The following is a 19110-nucleotide window of genomic DNA, read 5'->3' as shown; positions in this document are numbered from 1 at the left end:
ATTATCCCCCCACCGTCGTGTAACTTGGCCAGTCGACGCATTTCTCCATCCCAACAGACTATCCTATTACTCGGTTTTGTTCTGTTCAGGCCCCTCCATAACTATTATCCCCCCACCGTCGTGTAACTTGGCCAGTCGACGCATTTCTCCATCCCAACAGACTATCCTATTACTCGGTTTTGTTCTGTTCAGGCCCCTCCATAACTATTATCCCCCCACCGTCGTGTAACTTGGCCAGTCGACGCATTTCTCCATCCCAACAGACTATCCTATTACTCGGTTTTGTTCTGTTCAGGCCCCTCCATAACTATTATCCCCCCACCGTCGTGTAACTTGGCCAGTCGACGCATTTCTCCATCCCAACAGACTATCCTATTACTCGGTTTTGTTCTGTTCAGGCCCCTCCATAACTATTATCCCCCCACCGTCGTGTAACTTGGCCAGTCGACGCATTTCTCCATCCCAACAGACTATCCTATTACTCGGTTTTGTTCTGTTCAGGCCCCTCCATAACTATTATCCCCCCACCGTCGTGTAACTTGGCCAGTCGACGCATTTCTCCATCCCAACAGACTATCCTATTACTCGGTTTTGTTCTGTTCAGGCCCCTCCATAACTATTATCCCCCCACCGTCGTGTAACTTGGCCAGTCGACGCATTTCTCCATCCCAACAGACTATCCTATTACTCGGTTTTGTTCTGTTCAGGCCCCTCCATAACTATTATCCCCCCACCGTCGTGTAACTTGGCCAGTCGACGCATTTCTCCATCCCAACAGACTATCCTATTACTCGGTTTTGTTCTGTTCAGGCCCCTCCATAACTATTATCCCCCCACCGTCGTGTAACTTGGCCAGTCGACGCATTTCTCCATCCCAACAGACTATCCTATTACTCGGTTTTGTTCTGTTCAGGCCCCTCCATAACTATTATCCCCCCACCGTCGTGTAACTTGGCCAGTCGACGCATTTCTCCATCCCAACAGACTATCCTATTACTCGGTTTTGTTCTGTTCAGGCCCCTCCATAACTATTATCCCCCCACCGTCGTGTAACTTGGCCAGTCGACGCATTTCTCCATCCCAACAGACTATCCTATTACTCGGTTTTGTTCTGTTCAGGCCCCTCCATAACTATTATCCCCCCACCGTCGTGTAACTTGGCCAGTCGACGCATTTCTCCATCCCAACAGACTATCCTATTACTCGGTTTTGTTCTGTTCAGGCCCCTCCATAACTATTATCCCCCCACCGTCGTGTAACTTGGCCAGTCGACGCATTTCTCCATCCCAACAGACTATCCTATTACTCGGTTTTGTTCTGTTCAGGCCCCTCCATAACTATTATCCCCCCACCGTCGTGTAACTTGGCCAGTCGACGCATTTCTCCATCCCAACAGACTATCCTATTACTCGGTTTTGTTCTGTTCAGGCCCCTCCATAACTATTATCCCCCCACCGTCGTGTAACTTGGCCAGTCGACGCATTTCTCCATCCCAACAGACTATCCTATTACTCGGTTTTGTTCTGTTCAGGCCCCTCCATAACTATTATCCCCCCACCGTCGTGTAACTTGGCCAGTCGACGCATTTCTCCATCCCAACAGACTATCCTATTACTCGGTTTTGTTCTGTTCAGGCCCCTCCATAACTATTATCCCCCCACCGTCGTGTAACTTGGCCAGTCGACGCATTTCTCCATCCCAACAGACTATCCTATTACTCGGTTTTGTTCTGTTCAGGCCCCTCCATAACTATTATCCCCCCACCGTCGTGTAACTTGGCCAGTCGACGCATTTCTCCATCCCAACAGACTATCCTATTACTCGGTTTTGTTCTGTTCAGGCCCCTCCATAACTATTATCCCCCCACCGTCGTGTAACTTGGCCAGTCGACGCATTTCTCCATCCCAACAGACTATCCTATTACTCGGTTTTGTTCTGTTCAGGCCCCTCCATAACTATTATCCCCCCACCGTCGTGTAACTTGGCCAGTCGACGCATTTCTCCATCCCAACAGACTATCCTATTACTCGGTTTTGTTCTGTTCAGGCCCCTCCATAACTATTATCCCCCCACCGTCGTGTAACTTGGCCAGTCGACGCATTTCTCCATCCCAACAGACTATCCTATTACTCGGTTTTGTTCTGTTCAGGCCCCTCCATAACTATTATCCCCCCACCGTCGTGTAACTTGGCCAGTCGACGCATTTCTCCATCCCAACAGACTATCCTATTACTCGGTTTTGTTCTGTTCAGGCCCCTCCATAACTATTATCCCCCCACCGTCGTGTAACTTGGCCAGTCGACGCATTTCTCCATCCCAACAGACTATCCTATTACTCGGTTTTGTTCTGTTCAGGCCCCTCCATAACTATTATCCCCCCACCGTCGTGTAACTTGGCCAGTCGACGCATTTCTCCATCCCAACAGACTATCCTATTACTCGGTTTTGTTCTGTTCAGGCCCCTCCATAACTATTATCCCCCCACCGTCGTGTAACTTGGCCAGTCGACGCATTTCTCCATCCCAACAGACTATCCTATTACTCGGTTTTGTTCTGTTCAGGCCCCTCCATAACTATTATCCCCCCACCGTCGTGTAACTTGGCCAGTCGACGCATTTCTCCATCCCAACAGACTATCCTATTACTCGGTTTTGTTCTGTTCAGGCCCCTCCATAACTATTATCCCCCCACCGTCGTGTAACTTGGCCAGTCGACGCATTTCTCCATCCCAACAGACTATCCTATTACTCGGTTTTGTTCTGTTCAGGCCCCTCCATAACTATTATCCCCCCACCGTCGTGTAACTTGGCCAGTCGACGCATTTCTCCATCCCAACAGACTATCCTATTACTCGGTTTTGTTCTGTTCAGGCCCCTCCATAACTATTATCCCCCCACCGTCGTGTAACTTGGCCAGTCGACGCATTTCTCCATCCCAACAGACTATCCTATTACTCGGTTTTGTTCTGTTCAGGCCCCTCCATAACTATTATCCCCCCACCGTCGTGTAACTTGGCCAGTCGACGCATTTCTCCATCCCAACAGACTATCCTATTACTCGGTTTTGTTCTGTTCAGGCCCCTCCATAACTATTATCCCCCCACCGTCGTGTAACTTGGCCAGTCGACGCATTTCTCCATCCCAACAGACTATCCTATTACTCGGTTTTGTTCTGTTCAGGCCCCTCCATAACTATTATCCCCCCACCGTCGTGTAACTTGGCCAGTCGACGCATTTCTCCATCCCAACAGACTATCCTATTACTCGGTTTTGTTCTGTTCAGGCCCCTCCATAACTATTATCCCCCCACCGTCGTGTAACTTGGCCAGTCGACGCATTTCTCCATCCCAACAGACTATCCTATTACTCGGTTTTGTTCTGTTCAGGCCCCTCCATAACTATTATCCCCCCACCGTCGTGTAACTTGGCCAGTCGACGCATTTCTCCATCCCAACAGACTATCCTATTACTCGGTTTTGTTCTGTTCAGGCCCCTCCATAACTATTATCCCCCCACCGTCGTGTAACTTGGCCAGTCGACGCATTTCTCCATCCCAACAGACTATCCTATTACTCGGTTTTGTTCTGTTCAGGCCCCTCCATAACTATTATCCCCCCACCGTCGTGTAACTTGGCCAGTCGACGCATTTCTCCATCCCAACAGACTATCCTATTACTCGGTTTTGTTCTGTTCAGGCCCCTCCATAACTATTATCCCCCCACCGTCGTGTAACTTGGCCAGTCGACGCATTTCTCCATCCCAACAGACTATCCTATTACTCGGTTTTGTTCTGTTCAGGCCCCTCCATAACTATTATCCCCCCACCGTCGTGTAACTTGGCCAGTCGACGCATTTCTCCATCCCAACAGACTATCCTATTACTCGGTTTTGTTCTGTTCAGGCCCCTCCATAACTATTATCCCCCCACCGTCGTGTAACTTGGCCAGTCGACGCATTTCTCCATCCCAACAGACTATCCTATTACTCGGTTTTGTTCTGTTCAGGCCCCTCCATAACTATTATCCCCCCACCGTCGTGTAACTTGGCCAGTCGACGCATTTCTCCATCCCAACAGACTATCCTATTACTCGGTTTTGTTCTGTTCAGGCCCCTCCATAACTATTATCCCCCCACCGTCGTGTAACTTGGCCAGTCGACGCATTTCTCCATCCCAACAGACTATCCTATTACTCGGTTTTGTTCTGTTCAGGCCCCTCCATAACTATTATCCCCCCACCGTCGTGTAACTTGGCCAGTCGACGCATTTCTCCATCCCAACAGACTATCCTATTACTCGGTTTTGTTCTGTTCAGGCCCCTCCATAACTATTATCCCCCCACCGTCGTGTAACTTGGCCAGTCGACGCATTTCTCCATCCCAACAGACTATCCTATTACTCGGTTTTGTTCTGTTCAGGCCCCTCCATAACTATTATCCCCCCACCGTCGTGTAACTTGGCCAGTCGACGCATTTCTCCATCCCAACAGACTATCCTATTACTCGGTTTTGTTCTGTTCAGGCCCCTCCATAACTATTATCCCCCCACCGTCGTGTAACTTGGCCAGTCGACGCATTTCTCCATCCCAACAGACTATCCTATTACTCGGTTTTGTTCTGTTCAGGCCCCTCCATAACTATTATCCCCCCACCGTCGTGTAACTTGGCCAGTCGACGCATTTCTCCATCCCAACAGACTATCCTATTACTCGGTTTTGTTCTGTTCAGGCCCCTCCATAACTATTATCCCCCCACCGTCGTGTAACTTGGCCAGTCGACGCATTTCTCCATCCCAACAGACTATCCTATTACTCGGTTTTGTTCTGTTCAGGCCCCTCCATAACTATTATCCCCCCACCGTCGTGTAACTTGGCCAGTCGACGCATTTCTCCATCCCAACAGACTATCCTATTACTCGGTTTTGTTCTGTTCAGGCCCCTCCATAACTATTATCCCCCCACCGTCGTGTAACTTGGCCAGTCGACGCATTTCTCCATCCCAACAGACTATCCTATTACTCGGTTTTGTTCTGTTCAGGCCCCTCCATAACTATTATCCCCCCACCGTCGTGTAACTTGGCCAGTCGACGCATTTCTCCATCCCAACAGACTATCCTATTACTCGGTTTTGTTCTGTTCAGGCCCCTCCATAACTATTATCCCCCCACCGTCGTGTAACTTGGCCAGTCGACGCATTTCTCCATCCCAACAGACTATCCTATTACTCGGTTTTGTTCTGTTCAGGCCCCTCCATAACTATTATCCCCCCACCGTCGTGTAACTTGGCCAGTCGACGCATTTCTCCATCCCAACAGACTATCCTATTACTCGGTTTTGTTCTGTTCAGGCCCCTCCATAACTATTATCCCCCCACCGTCGTGTAACTTGGCCAGTCGACGCATTTCTCCATCCCAACAGACTATCCTATTACTCGGTTTTGTTCTGTTCAGGCCCCTCCATAACTATTATCCCCCCACCGTCGTGTAACTTGGCCAGTCGACGCATTTCTCCATCCCAACAGACTATCCTATTACTCGGTTTTGTTCTGTTCAGGCCCCTCCATAACTATTATCCCCCCACCGTCGTGTAACTTGGCCAGTCGACGCATTTCTCCATCCCAACAGACTATCCTATTACTCGGTTTTGTTCTGTTCAGGCCCCTCCATAACTATTATCCCCCCACCGTCGTGTAACTTGGCCAGTCGACGCATTTCTCCATCCCAACAGACTATCCTATTACTCGGTTTTGTTCTGTTCAGGCCCCTCCATAACTATTATCCCCCCACCGTCGTGTAACTTGGCCAGTCGACGCATTTCTCCATCCCAACAGACTATCCTATTACTCGGTTTTGTTCTGTTCAGGCCCCTCCATAACTATTATCCCCCCACCGTCGTGTAACTTGGCCAGTCGACGCATTTCTCCATCCCAACAGACTATCCTATTACTCGGTTTTGTTCTGTTCAGGCCCCTCCATAACTATTATCCCCCCACCGTCGTGTAACTTGGCCAGTCGACGCATTTCTCCATCCCAACAGACTATCCTATTACTCGGTTTTGTTCTGTTCAGGCCCCTCCATAACTATTATCCCCCCACCGTCGTGTAACTTGGCCAGTCGACGCATTTCTCCATCCCAACAGACTATCCTATTACTCGGTTTTGTTCTGTTCAGGCCCCTCCATAACTATTATCCCCCCACCGTCGTGTAACTTGGCCAGTCGACGCATTTCTCCATCCCAACAGACTATCCTATTACTCGGTTTTGTTCTGTTCAGGCCCCTCCATAACTATTATCCCCCCACCGTCGTGTAACTTGGCCAGTCGACGCATTTCTCCATCCCAACAGACTATCCTATTACTCGGTTTTGTTCTGTTCAGGCCCCTCCATAACTATTATCCCCCCACCGTCGTGTAACTTGGCCAGTCGACGCATTTCTCCATCCCAACAGACTATCCTATTACTCGGTTTTGTTCTGTTCAGGCCCCTCCATAACTATTATCCCCCCACCGTCGTGTAACTTGGCCAGTCGACGCATTTCTCCATCCCAACAGACTATCCTATTACTCGGTTTTGTTCTGTTCAGGCCCCTCCATAACTATTATCCCCCCACCGTCGTGTAACTTGGCCAGTCGACGCATTTCTCCATCCCAACAGACTATCCTATTACTCGGTTTTGTTCTGTTCAGGCCCCTCCATAACTATTATCCCCCCACCGTCGTGTAACTTGGCCAGTCGACGCATTTCTCCATCCCAACAGACTATCCTATTACTCGGTTTTGTTCTGTTCAGGCCCCTCCATAACTATTATCCCCCCACCGTCGTGTAACTTGGCCAGTCGACGCATTTCTCCATCCCAACAGACTATCCTATTACTCGGTTTTGTTCTGTTCAGGCCCCTCCATAACTATTATCCCCCCACCGTCGTGTAACTTGGCCAGTCGACGCATTTCTCCATCCCAACAGACTATCCTATTACTCGGTTTTGTTCTGTTCAGGCCCCTCCATAACTATTATCCCCCCACCGTCGTGTAACTTGGCCAGTCGACGCATTTCTCCATCCCAACAGACTATCCTATTACTCGGTTTTGTTCTGTTCAGGCCCCTCCATAACTATTATCCCCCCACCGTCGTGTAACTTGGCCAGTCGACGCATTTCTCCATCCCAACAGACTATCCTATTACTCGGTTTTGTTCTGTTCAGGCCCCTCCATAACTATTATCCCCCCACCGTCGTGTAACTTGGCCAGTCGACGCATTTCTCCATCCCAACAGACTATCCTATTACTCGGTTTTGTTCTGTTCAGGCCCCTCCATAACTATTATCCCCCCACCGTCGTGTAACTTGGCCAGTCGACGCATTTCTCCATCCCAACAGACTATCCTATTACTCGGTTTTGTTCTGTTCAGGCCCCTCCATAACTATTATCCCCCCACCGTCGTGTAACTTGGCCAGTCGACGCATTTCTCCATCCCAACAGACTATCCTATTACTCGGTTTTGTTCTGTTCAGGCCCCTCCATAACTATTATCCCCCCACCGTCGTGTAACTTGGCCAGTCGACGCATTTCTCCATCCCAACAGACTATCCTATTACTCGGTTTTGTTCTGTTCAGGCCCCTCCATAACTATTATCCCCCCACCGTCGTGTAACTTGGCCAGTCGACGCATTTCTCCATCCCAACAGACTATCCTATTACTCGGTTTTGTTCTGTTCAGGCCCCTCCATAACTATTATCCCCCCACCGTCGTGTAACTTGGCCAGTCGACGCATTTCTCCATCCCAACAGACTATCCTATTACTCGGTTTTGTTCTGTTCAGGCCCCTCCATAACTATTATCCCCCCACCGTCGTGTAACTTGGCCAGTCGACGCATTTCTCCATCCCAACAGACTATCCTATTACTCGGTTTTGTTCTGTTCAGGCCCCTCCATAACTATTATCCCCCCACCGTCGTGTAACTTGGCCAGTCGACGCATTTCTCCATCCCAACAGACTATCCTATTACTCGGTTTTGTTCTGTTCAGGCCCCTCCATAACTATTATCCCCCCACCGTCGTGTAACTTGGCCAGTCGACGCATTTCTCCATCCCAACAGACTATCCTATTACTCGGTTTTGTTCTGTTCAGGCCCCTCCATAACTATTATCCCCCCACCGTCGTGTAACTTGGCCAGTCGACGCATTTCTCCATCCCAACAGACTATCCTATTACTCGGTTTTGTTCTGTTCAGGCCCCTCCATAACTATTATCCCCCCACCGTCGTGTAACTTGGCCAGTCGACGCATTTCTCCATCCCAACAGACTATCCTATTACTCGGTTTTGTTCTGTTCAGGCCCCTCCATAACTATTATCCCCCCACCGTCGTGTAACTTGGCCAGTCGACGCATTTCTCCATCCCAACAGACTATCCTATTACTCGGTTTTGTTCTGTGAGGCACATACCTTGCTCTTGTCGGAACCATGGACGAACTCACTGCCCAGACCAGTCGCATCACCATGGACTCTTCCCTGTCCACGCAGAAGATCACACTTCCCTTCGCGCCATCCATGCTCAACTACATAGACAAGATCTACAGCTCGTTGACGTCTATGAACCAGCCTAACTTCTTGACTGATGTCCAGCGTGAACCAACGGGCCAGGGGTCAACCACCAAGGAACACCCAGCCCCACTAGCGACCCTGGCTGCCTTCTACGAGTATCTGGCAAGTCCAGAGGCCTCTGCAATGCGAGCTGCTACCCAGATGGACCTCTCGGCGCCCATTACGGACTATTTCATCTCCACTAGTCACAATACGTACTTGACTGGAAACCAGCTGTACAGTGAATCGAAAGCAAGTGCTTATACAAATGTATGTTCTTTCCGACATCAACATCCACTAGTGGAATTATCTTCGCTGTTGAAGGGTGGGGTGCAGTATGACTGGTTCTTCATCGTAATTTGAATGCGCTGAGAGCAGAAGATGCTGGAACAAGATCAATAAGGTCTCATGTTGTGCCCAACTCTCCCATCGATGACTCTTCTAGATCCCGATGATTTGTGATAGCAACGGCTGATTTTCTCAGGTCCTACTTAGTGGGTGTAGATCTGTCGAGATTGATGTTTGGGATGGAAAAGCAGAGGGTGAAAGCTCCCAAGAAACTGGCGACAGCAGTGCCACTAGTGGCAGCAACCCGAGCTCCGACGATGAGAAGATCAGTTCCTGTAAACCCCGTCGCGGATCCAAGAGGGAAAAGTTGAAGAAGATGACTGAGAACCACCGTCATCTGCGCGCCCTGTCCCAGGAGGTTGGCAAACTAGAAGGCTTCCTGGGGCATCACAAGCCGTCCACGAGCAGTGGAAGCTCTGGCGAAAGCAAGGCGTCTGGTAGCGCGATCCCGGTTCCTGGTAAACCAGAGCCGCGAGTGTTGCATGGTCACACGCTTACTAGAGAGACAAGCTTTCGCGAAGTCTGCTATGCGATCCGGGACAGCGCATTTGTTGCAAGCGACCTTCCAGTCATTGTTAGCTTGGAAGTACATGCCTGCCTGGAACAGCAGCAGACAATGGTCGAGATCATGGAAGAAGCATGGAAGGGGATGTTGGTCGAGGTGACGCCTGAACTCGAAGCTGGCACGGTCCCGCCGCCGCCTCTTAAGGATCTGAAGAGGAAGATCCTGATTAAGGTGAAGCACGTCGAATCTGTAGACGAAGGTGGAGACCGTGAAGCAAAGGAGAAGGCAGTTTATACCCAGCACATGGAGGCTTTGAAGCAACAGAAAAGTCCCACGAATCCGGGTGAGGCTTCCAAGACTCCCGAAACTCCGGAATCCCCCACTGCAGCTCCACACAAGCCCTCCAAGATCCTGCAGGCGCTCAGTAAACTGGCCGTATTCACCAAGGGATTCCACTTTAACAATTTCGCACAGCCAGGTATGGTGTAGTTCACCCAGATGCATATCACCCAGTAATGTACTGCATCACCGACTGACATACAACAGAGGCCAAGGTTCCCAGTCATGTGTTCTCATTGTCCGAGAAAGCCGTTCGAGAAGCACATGCCACCGACGGCGACGCGTTGTTCGAGCACAACCGGCACTTCTTCATGCGCGTCTATCCCAATGGCTTGCGAGTCGACTCCTCCAACATGGACCCGACCTTCTTCTGGCGGCGTGGTGCCCAGATGGTTGCTCTGAACTGGCAAAACTTTGACAAAGCGATGATGCTCAATTCAGGAATGTTCGCAGGGGAGCAAGGTTGGGTGCTTAAGCCTCCAGGATATCGCGGCTCCGATGCACAGCCTGGAATTATCGAACCTCGCCGACTGGATCTGACTATTGAGTTCCTGGCTGGCCAGAACATCCCACTGCCCGCCGGCCACACCAACGAAAACAAATTCTACCCCTTCGTGACTTGTCTCCTGCACGTGGAGACACCGGACGACAGCTTCGCCGCATCTGAAGACGACACCGAATCCGAAAAGACCGGTTACAAACATTGCACGAAGAGCGTTACCGGCGTGAATCCCGATTTCGGCAGCCAGAAGATGGAGTTTGCGACCGTCTCGGGCTTCCTCGATGAACTGACATTTGTTCGGTGAGTTACTTTTCTATATCCCAAACTAGCTGTATGTGCACTTGCTGAATGCAAACAGATTCAAAATCAAGGACAACGAATGGATGCACAACGCGCTGGCCGCATGGGCGTGCATTCGACTGGATCGACTCCAAGAGGGTTACCGGATCATTCACCTGAATGACAGTACTGGAGCACCTACAGAGGGCGCTCTCCTGGTACACATCACCAAGAAATACAGCTGAGAGCACTACCTACGAGCACATTCAAAGAGAAGACCATTTTGTTTACATTATATTTGAGAGAGTTAACAGTGTTTAACAACATATAGCCAGAGTTAAAGGCAACATCTTTTCTTTCTGTGTATTTAGATTCTCAAGACGAGACAAGACTTTACTTTTAGAATGAAATCATATTCCATTTGAGATGGGGCCGTTAGGTTGTATTATTATTTACTTGAAAAACCCTTATTGCAATACAAATGACTCCGTAGAATCTAGTAGATAACAAGAGTATCCAGCAATTCCCTACAGTCCAAAATAATCCGACACTCAGACCCCTGACACCCGACATACGCCCAACCTTAGATCCCCCCAAGGCCAAGAAAACCCGGGGTAAACTAGAAACCCCCCACCCAACCCGAAATAGGCAACTCTACGCGCTGCCAATGAATGTTTTTTACCCCGCGCATTCATTGCGGTTCCTGTTCCCGGTCACCTTCATTACACATGAGCTTATTTCCAAAATCTAGTGCCAAGGTGCTACTGTATGTACAAGTCTCTATTTAGCAAGTTTATTGTCTAGATATAATTAGAACTTGTAAATAATACACAAAAGAACCAAATGAACTAGAAAATTCTTGTTTCGTATTATTACAGACATTATCTTCCTCTCTCCCACACTTCACTCACCCTCAACTTCTCTCTTACTCTACTCCACGGGAGACCATTGCAGCACCAACTCTCGCTTAAGACCGTCACATATCTCAGTCACGAGTAGGCTTGCTTGGACCTGTACGAACCGAGACCAGACACAATTTGTGGCATATTTATGACTCAGTCAATTCAGCACTGCCCCGACAAAATACTCACTCAAATACACACCATCCGACGACCTGACCACCTGCGGCATAGATCATGCTAAACGCCCGCGCATTCACGTTGCGGACACGTGGACCAACCCAAGCAATAGCCCCTGGACGCAACCTTCGCCGTTGTGAATGATTCCAACTTTGGTTCCAAGACGGCCGCACCTTTCTATACAGAACCAAATATCGTTAAACATAAAATGGTCGCAAGTCAGAGATCTCACACGGATTATACTGTTGGATGGATATGCGCGCTGCCAGTGGAGATGGCGGCATCTAAAGCGATGTTAGAGACGATACATCCACGTCTCTCTCAGTCCCCAAACGATCACAACGTCTATACTTTGGGAGAACTATATGGTCACAATATAGTGATTTCCTGTCTGCCGCTCGGCATTTATGGTATCTGCTCTGCGACACTTGTTGCAACCCACATGCTCCACACATTCCCTTCACTCCGGTTCACCCTTTTAGTAGGTATTGGGGGCGGGGTACCGAGCGACAGGCATCCAGATATCAGACTTGGTGATGTGGTAGTTAGCAAGCCAACGGGTACCTTTGGCGGAGTCGTGCAGTATGATAACGGTAAAGCTGTCAGTGGCAGTCGGTTTCAGCGCACCGGGACTCTGAACAGACCGCCCTCCATTCTACTAGCAGCGATCTCGCGTCTAGAAGCGGACTATATGGTCGGCGATGCCCATATTCCGCTCCATCTGGAAAAAATTATGGCCCGGTTTACCGGAAGTACCAGACCCTCTTATCCAGGTTCGGAGTATGATGTTCTTTTCGAACCAGGTTATCAACATATGGGGGATCCAGACGAAGCATGCCTTAATTGCAGCAGAGCACACATGGTTCCGCGTCCACCACGCCCATCAAACACTCCTCGGATTCACTACGGCTTGATTGCCTCGGGAAATCAAGTAATCAAAGACGGCTTGATGAGAGACCGTGTCGTTAGCGACCTCGGTGGTGACATTCTGTGCTTCGAGATGGAAGCGGCAGGACTTATAGACGATTTCAGGTGCTTGGTAATACGCGGTATCTGCGACTATGCAGATTCGCATAAGAACAGACTGTGGCAGCCCTATGCAGCAGGAGTAGCAGCTGCATATGCAAAAGAGCTACTATCCATTATTCCTGTTGTCCAAATACAGACGAGTCCAAAAGCGTACAACGGGAGAGTTTATTGACCCTTTATCCCACATCCTTATATCAATCGATTGGCTAATCCGACATTAGAATTCAGAGTGGGAGCCTGGGCGAGCTAGGCTTAGAAGATATCCTGAAGCTTCCCAGGTTTGAGACAACGCTGTCACAACATACTATTTTGCAGCTAGGGGAAGTTGGACTTATTCATCGAGCACAATTTCTTGCTCTAGCAGGACCGTGGTATGCGTCAATAATTTGCATAACCTGTGAGCTATTGGAACTCGACTTTGATTACAAAGATGTCCTATGGGTTTGTTGTCAATGTAGGCATGGACCATACAGACTTAGCTTTTGTGACAATTGTGTGCAGTGTGGTCATGCGTTATGTTCTCCCTAGGCACTCACTTTGCCAGACGCGGAAACTTTCCAATAAGTTACACCAACCGTGTATCACTCGGTGCGGACTTCCAAGTATGGTACAAGAAAGATATGTCCCTTATACCATGATCATTTCATGAAATGATATCGTAAATATATATATATACTAGTGATGAACTTGTACCTCGGCACTAGGGTTTGACAATAAGCTTTGTTTTTCCGGGGGTGAAACGGGTTTCGACACAGACTGTATGTCATATAAGGAGATACGGTATATGCACATTAGGACCTGTATTGATAGATCAGTGATAGTTGCCCTTTCTCTCTCTCTTTCTCTCTCTCTCTCTGTGTGTCTGTATGTGTGTATCATATTTCCCATTTATATTTATTACCCTCCTGCTCGAAATTACAGACCACTTCGATTCCCATATAATTTCATTTGCGAAACCAATAGCTTCGGAGTCTTTTAAAATGTGAGAAGCTTTGGAAATTAATAATTAAAGCATCCCAGTCTGTAAGCTAGGTTGATTATATGCCCAGCCATCATGTGATATATAAATAATATCTTTCTAGGCGTGCCTCATTAGTTGAAGTCCGAGCTGTATAGACTGGGCTTCTCAATGAGATGAGATTGAACAGTGCCTGGGGTTATACTCCGCGGTCGACCTCCTGGATTGACCGGTGGACTTGCAGTACCAAACATGCGCAGGTGTGAACGGATATTCCTAATAGAACGTTCGCTACATTCGGCAACGTCAGTACTCTGGGGAGTAGTAAAGCATTTCCTGTGTAACATATCACTGATAAGCATATGCTTCCAGGGTTCAAGGCGGCGCGTCCCATGGCGCGCTGCTCCCGTAGAGTGAGATGTTAAGGGTGGCATGAAGTGCGGGGGAGGGGAAGATGATATCTGTAATAATACAAGAACTTTCTAGTCAATTTGGTTTCTTTGTGTATTATTTACAAGCTCTCAATATATCTAGGCGACAAACTTGCCAAATAGAGACTTGTGCATACAGTGGCGGCTTGGCACTAGATTTTAAAAAGTAAGCTCATGTCTACGGGGCGGAAACAGGTTTCGGACCTTGGTGTAAAATCATTATCATCGGTCTCTTCTGTTTTCTGTTTTTGCTTTTGACATCATATTATAATAGTTGTTATCTATCTTCCTGTCACAGCTTCGGATCTTATCTTATCTTTCGATTCCATTATCTCATTATTTTCTCTTTTCGCAGTTGTCGGGTTATGGTGTTTGTTGATGGGTGATGGCTGATACATCTATCTCCCCTTCGTCTATTGATGACAGTGAGAAGGGGCCATTAGCAGGAAAACGAACTCATGAGGAAAGACTTACTACGAAGTTTACGCGGTGTCGGACGGGGTGTTTGCGGTGTAGGACTAGGAGAAGAAAATGTGTGTTCTCTTCCTTTATTGTGTCTATTACAGGGAATCGGCTGATGAGACTAATTGGTTGGTATAGGCGACGAGACTAAGCCCCGGTGTCGGAATTGCATTGAGAAGAACCTGGTTTGTCGCTATGGTGTCCAAGTGACGTTTTTACCGAAGAATACCTTCACCGTTGCGGAGGGGGAGCTTTGTCCTAGTACAAATATGAAGTCGACTGAGAAAGCAGAGAGGGTTGTGCGGAGAGAAGAGCGGCAGAGGAAGGGGAGGTGGAGGTGGGTTAAGGTTAGTGAGATTTATGATTGTTTTCAATTTTTTATATTCGCTGACGAGGGGATGATTCAGTTTGTGAATGAGGATCCTACGGTGGGTGGGGATGATGTTGTAGATGAGGATAGTATGAGCGACGGTGCGAGGGCCTCGGGAGATGAGACTGTGTTGGCTCCATCTAGAATTGGTTTTGAGGCCGATAACAGTGATGATAGCCTGCACGACTCTCCTGCTATGCACTCTTCATTGGTTGGTAGTAAAGCCTTCAGCGATAGGGACAAATCTGCTGTACATGGGCTTCTTGCTTTGGGAACAAGCGATGGTGTCAATTATCATAGGGCCGCTCCGGATAAAGGGTATGAAAAGACTAGTTCTGATTTTGTCTCGTCAGAGCTAGTGGCCAGTACACCTGCGGTGATGAAGCATGCTCCTAGCTTTGTGGGGTCTTCTGAGAGGTTGCCTTCAAGCATAAGTGCCAATCCTATAACAGATACGGCAAAGCTGAAGCTGTTATGTCACTATCGGTACCATGTAGCACCATGGGTAGGTATCCGCACCGTCTGGTGAGGTTTATGGCTGACGGGCTCTTTCAGCTCGATATCTGCGATCTCACTCATCCATTCGGGATCACTGCTGTCCAGACCGCACTCAGCTCGGAGCCGCTCATGACAGCTCTACTGGATCTTTCCAATGCTTGCGTTATCCATAAGGATATGGGGAAACAGCAAACGTCTCATCTTAGCCGTATAGATCAGTTGACTCGTCCGCTGTGGTCGGACAGCTTCACTTTCGCTGCTGAGAATGCTTTGACGGCCGTGCTAGAAGAGACAAGATGGCTTGTCACCGATATCGCTCAGACTTGGAAGAACATGCAGAACCTCAGGACACGGAAGCTTGAGCCATTGGCTCATCAGGCCCTGGATCCGGGTATTGCGTCATCTACTTACTGGATGTTCTTCCGCTTAGGTTCGTTTCACTAATGGTCCGCGCATGGAAGTGCCGTTCTGACAAAACCAGGCTTGAGTGCAGCGCTCGCAAACGACAGACCAATTGAGATACAACTTCCGATGCTCCCGTTACCTAGCCTACCAATTCTATCAAGGGTAGAGGAAGTCCGGGAAAGAACCCGAGCGTATGCCCATGTCCTCCTCTGGCTGTGTGGAAAAGCTTTGATGCTATATCACCAGCAGACCAGCCCCGGCCAGTTTGTAGCTCCACAACAGCTACTGGATAGCTGGCTGGATGTTTTTGATGCTATTGAGCAATGGTACCATCTGCGACCACACGAATTCCAACCTATGGTAGATTTGGGTGTTGACGATCAACTTGCCCAGGCCGAAAGTGGATTTCCGCTGCTGCTATTCGCAAACGGGACGGGTGCCTTCTGCAATCAGTTGTACCATACTGCCATGCTACTTTTGCTGCAGTGTAAGCCACGCACAGCACTTTTGGGCTTGCAGTCAATAACTTTGTCGCCACTGTGGCATTCGCAGCGTATCTGTGGCATCGCACTGAATAATGACCGCCGGGAATCCTGGGATCCCTGCTTGATAGCCTCATTCCTGGTGGCTGCCAGAAGAATGACCCATGAATCCCAACAACAGGAGATTTTGGAAGGCTTTGAGCGGGTGCGCGATATCACGGGGTGGGACATGGATGGATATCTGACGCAACTCCGAGAGGATTGGTCCTTCCTTGATGGTTTCTAGCATGAAGGGTTATGTTCATCTCATTCCGGAACAACCCCAGGCAAGCTCTAGATCCCGAATCCGCCAACATGTGCCCCAGCCAGTTTCAGCCTCAATGCTATGGATCAGCCTGATGATCTCTTCATGCTCCGAAACATGACTGAAAAGCTGTCCGGCAATCCACAATGGCTGGATGGAGTTGTTCAAGCACCCTTGGTGTGGGTTTGCCAAGGAAATGCCACAGATTCGTCGAGCATGCCATAGAGGAAACAAAGTCTGCGACCGTGGAAGCCGAATGTCCTTGGGCATCATCTTCAGCAGCAGTATACATGCAGTGTGGTACAGTTGGTTTGATGAGATAGCAGCCCAGTGGACGAACAGGATACGAGGGAAAGGCTTGCGATTGACTGTCTGCACCGGAAGAAGCTCGCTAGGACGCTTGGAGAACCAGCATTGTAGGTCATTCCAAAGGCTGATCCATCGTGTGCGGAACCTATCCGGAGTACACCCATTATCTTCACCTAGTTCCACAAACTTTGTACGATCGGACACCAGCTCAGTCGCTTTGACGCACAAATACACCGCATAATTTGCATGCATATCTGGGGACTTGACACTCTGAAACAGCTGATGAGCATCCTCTGTCTGGTAGCCTTCGGGAAGCCATTTAGAGGGATGTAGCAGCGTGGTCTGTGTGCCATCTGAGATCAGCGCACCGCACAGATCTGCTCCGGTCAGAGAAAGATTGAACTATACAGTACAAAAGTAGAATGCTCAAAGAAGGGATGCAATGCAGCTCTAGACTCACCCATTCTTGCATAACACCAGAACACTGCCTGTAGAATGCCCTGGCTGAAGCCGTGGATCCCAAACGCATCAAACAACGCGGCGCAGCCTTCAAGATGGCGACGCCAATCCTGGGCACGAGCAGACATCATCTCTAAGCAACAGAGAAGCACACATGCCGCTACAATTTTCGGGTCACGTAGTTGAAGAAGTGGGCTCAGCCGTCTGATAGCTTCTTGGTACAACTCGAGGCTGTCAAACCAATTTCGAACTCCATTCTTGCGTTCGATCTGACGAGCAGAAATGGCAAGCATGGCGTAGGAAAGAGCGGGAAAGGAGCGAGCCAACACGGGAACCTGCTGACGAAAGGTGCACTGAGAGTCGAACATGTCCAGCTGTTCCTTCTTTAGTCATGCATCGATAAAAGTCGTCATCCACAGCACATACCCAAGGTGCTACTTCTGCCACGTAGTTTTTCAAATATTCAATTCGCCTCCTGCTCGACAGAGAAGACTGCAAGAGCTCCCCTCTCCGTTCTGGCTGGTATTTGTTCGAGGGTGGTGATTGTTCGGCTAGTTCAAATCTTCCCACAACATCTGGGCTGGATACTCGGGTTGGAGCAGTTGAGTTCGCGAGAGAAAATAGGATGCATCGCAGCTCTTCCTGTGAGGCCAGGTAACCGGGATCCTGCGAGAAGCCATCCTGGGTCCAGCTAGCGGCTGGTGACTGAAAAGGGTCACTGCCGATGGGCAATATCGGAGAGTTGTGCTGATCAGTGTAGTAGTCTGCTAGGTGGTAAGGGCTCTGCAGTTGGTCCCATGCCGGCGATTCTGAACTGTTGTCTGCAGGTACTGGCTCGGGTTGCTCTTGTAGCGAAGTGGTCCGCGCACGTTTCCTGGGTGTTTCACCGAACGTGGTGTCGTCCATGCCGATGATGCTGGATCATAGGAGATAACACAGACAATCAATACTCTATTGAAGACATCGTGAGTAAGCGGTTGTTTACAGAGCAGTAGGAAAGTCTAACGTTCACTTACTGGGGCGAATAGTTGTGTCAACATGTCAGTCTAGTGCTTTAGTTAAGCCAAGTCTTCATCTGGTTAGTCAGAGTCAGATAAGAATGATGCTTTGAGTAACGAGGCCTCTTTGATTCCCGAGAGTGCCGTCAAAGTGGTGATCAGACCATGAGGAAAGGAAGCGGCAGAAGCAAAGAGCGACAGCCGAGACGCAGCTCCGCATGGGAGTCCGAAACGGGTTTAGCGGGATGCGGGTAGCATCCTGAAGATGGAGATGAAAGTCACTGAACATCTTCAATAAAAGTACGCCAATGTGCTATAAGCAAACATCCATCGTTAGTTTCAATATATACAAAGGGGTCCGGAATGAACGGTTTGGATTCGAGAGTATCCGCCGAGGTCAATTGACTCGCACTGAACCATGATGGATTCTGCCATTGAGTGCAGCAAAGAAACATGTCCCCAAAGGCAATGGTTTATACACAATAAGCATAGTAGGATGTACGCCATGAGGAAGAAAAAAGCTTGAAATACTTTCAAAGATACAGAAAACAAGCCTTTAGCACGTGCAGATATCCAGCTTTCTACATTGACGGTGGCTCAACTTACCAAGTCCGTCTATAACTTAAACAAAGATACAATACTCAAGACTTCGCATTCCTTAAAGCATATCATACTCTTCCAACCGATACTACTTCCTAGAGATAGAGACATTCAGACCAATGCAGCTGTATATCATCCCAAGGGTTTATCATGACCACAGCTATACACTCTATAAC

The 19110-nt window shown here is 48.9% G+C and overlaps 4 protein-coding genes across 4 annotated transcripts; 3 read left to right on the top strand and 1 right to left on the bottom strand.

Annotated features, from left to right (window-relative positions):
• The first annotated feature begins 8222 nt into the window (after positions 1–8222).
• Positions 8223–10940, top strand: BO87DRAFT_375322 (putative phosphoinositide-specific phospholipase C). The gene is made up of 4 exons (XM_025623004.1): positions 8223–8847; positions 9062–9908; positions 9977–10571; positions 10630–10940. Exons 1-4 carry the CDS (start codon positions 8458–8460, stop codon positions 10793–10795), a joined length of 1998 nt encoding a protein of 665 aa, XP_025481182.1. The 5' UTR covers positions 8223–8457; the 3' UTR covers positions 10796–10940.
• A 409-nt stretch (positions 10941–11349) lies between these two features.
• On the top strand, positions 11350–12959 carry BO87DRAFT_21656 (5'-methylthioadenosine/S-adenosylhomocysteine nucleosidase family protein). The gene has a single exon (XM_025618656.1). The coding sequence runs from the start codon at positions 11838–11840 to the stop codon at positions 12828–12830; it is 993 nt and encodes a 330-aa protein (XP_025481181.1). The 5' UTR covers positions 11350–11837; the 3' UTR covers positions 12831–12959.
• Positions 12960–14778: 1819 nt separating this feature from the next.
• On the top strand, positions 14779–16550 carry BO87DRAFT_424598 (uncharacterized protein; the record flags this gene model as incomplete). Its single annotated transcript, XM_025627245.1, has 4 exons — positions 14779–14856; positions 14917–15384; positions 15435–15807; positions 15859–16550. 4 exons carry the CDS (start codon positions 14779–14781, stop codon positions 16548–16550), a joined length of 1611 nt encoding a protein of 536 aa, XP_025481180.1.
• BO87DRAFT_21643 (C6 transcription factor) lies at positions 16484–18485 on the bottom strand. Its single transcript, XM_025618654.1, has 4 exons — positions 18353–18485; positions 17763–18287; positions 17338–17710; positions 16484–17254 (listed from the first exon to the last, which is right to left on the bottom strand). Exons 2-4 carry the CDS (start codon positions 18240–18242, stop codon positions 16566–16568), a joined length of 1542 nt encoding a protein of 513 aa, XP_025481179.1. The 5' UTR covers positions 18243–18287; positions 18353–18485; the 3' UTR covers positions 16484–16565.
• Positions 18486–19110: the final 625 nt, after the last annotated feature.

This window comes from Aspergillus neoniger (assembly GCF_003184625.1).
Source record: "Aspergillus neoniger CBS 115656 unplaced genomic scaffold BO87scaffold_11, whole genome shotgun sequence".
Lineage (NCBI taxonomy): Eukaryota > Fungi > Ascomycota > Eurotiomycetes > Eurotiales > Aspergillaceae > Aspergillus > Aspergillus neoniger.
Note: the sequence above shows the minus strand (reverse complement) of the source record. Positions and strands in the feature narration are given on the sequence as shown.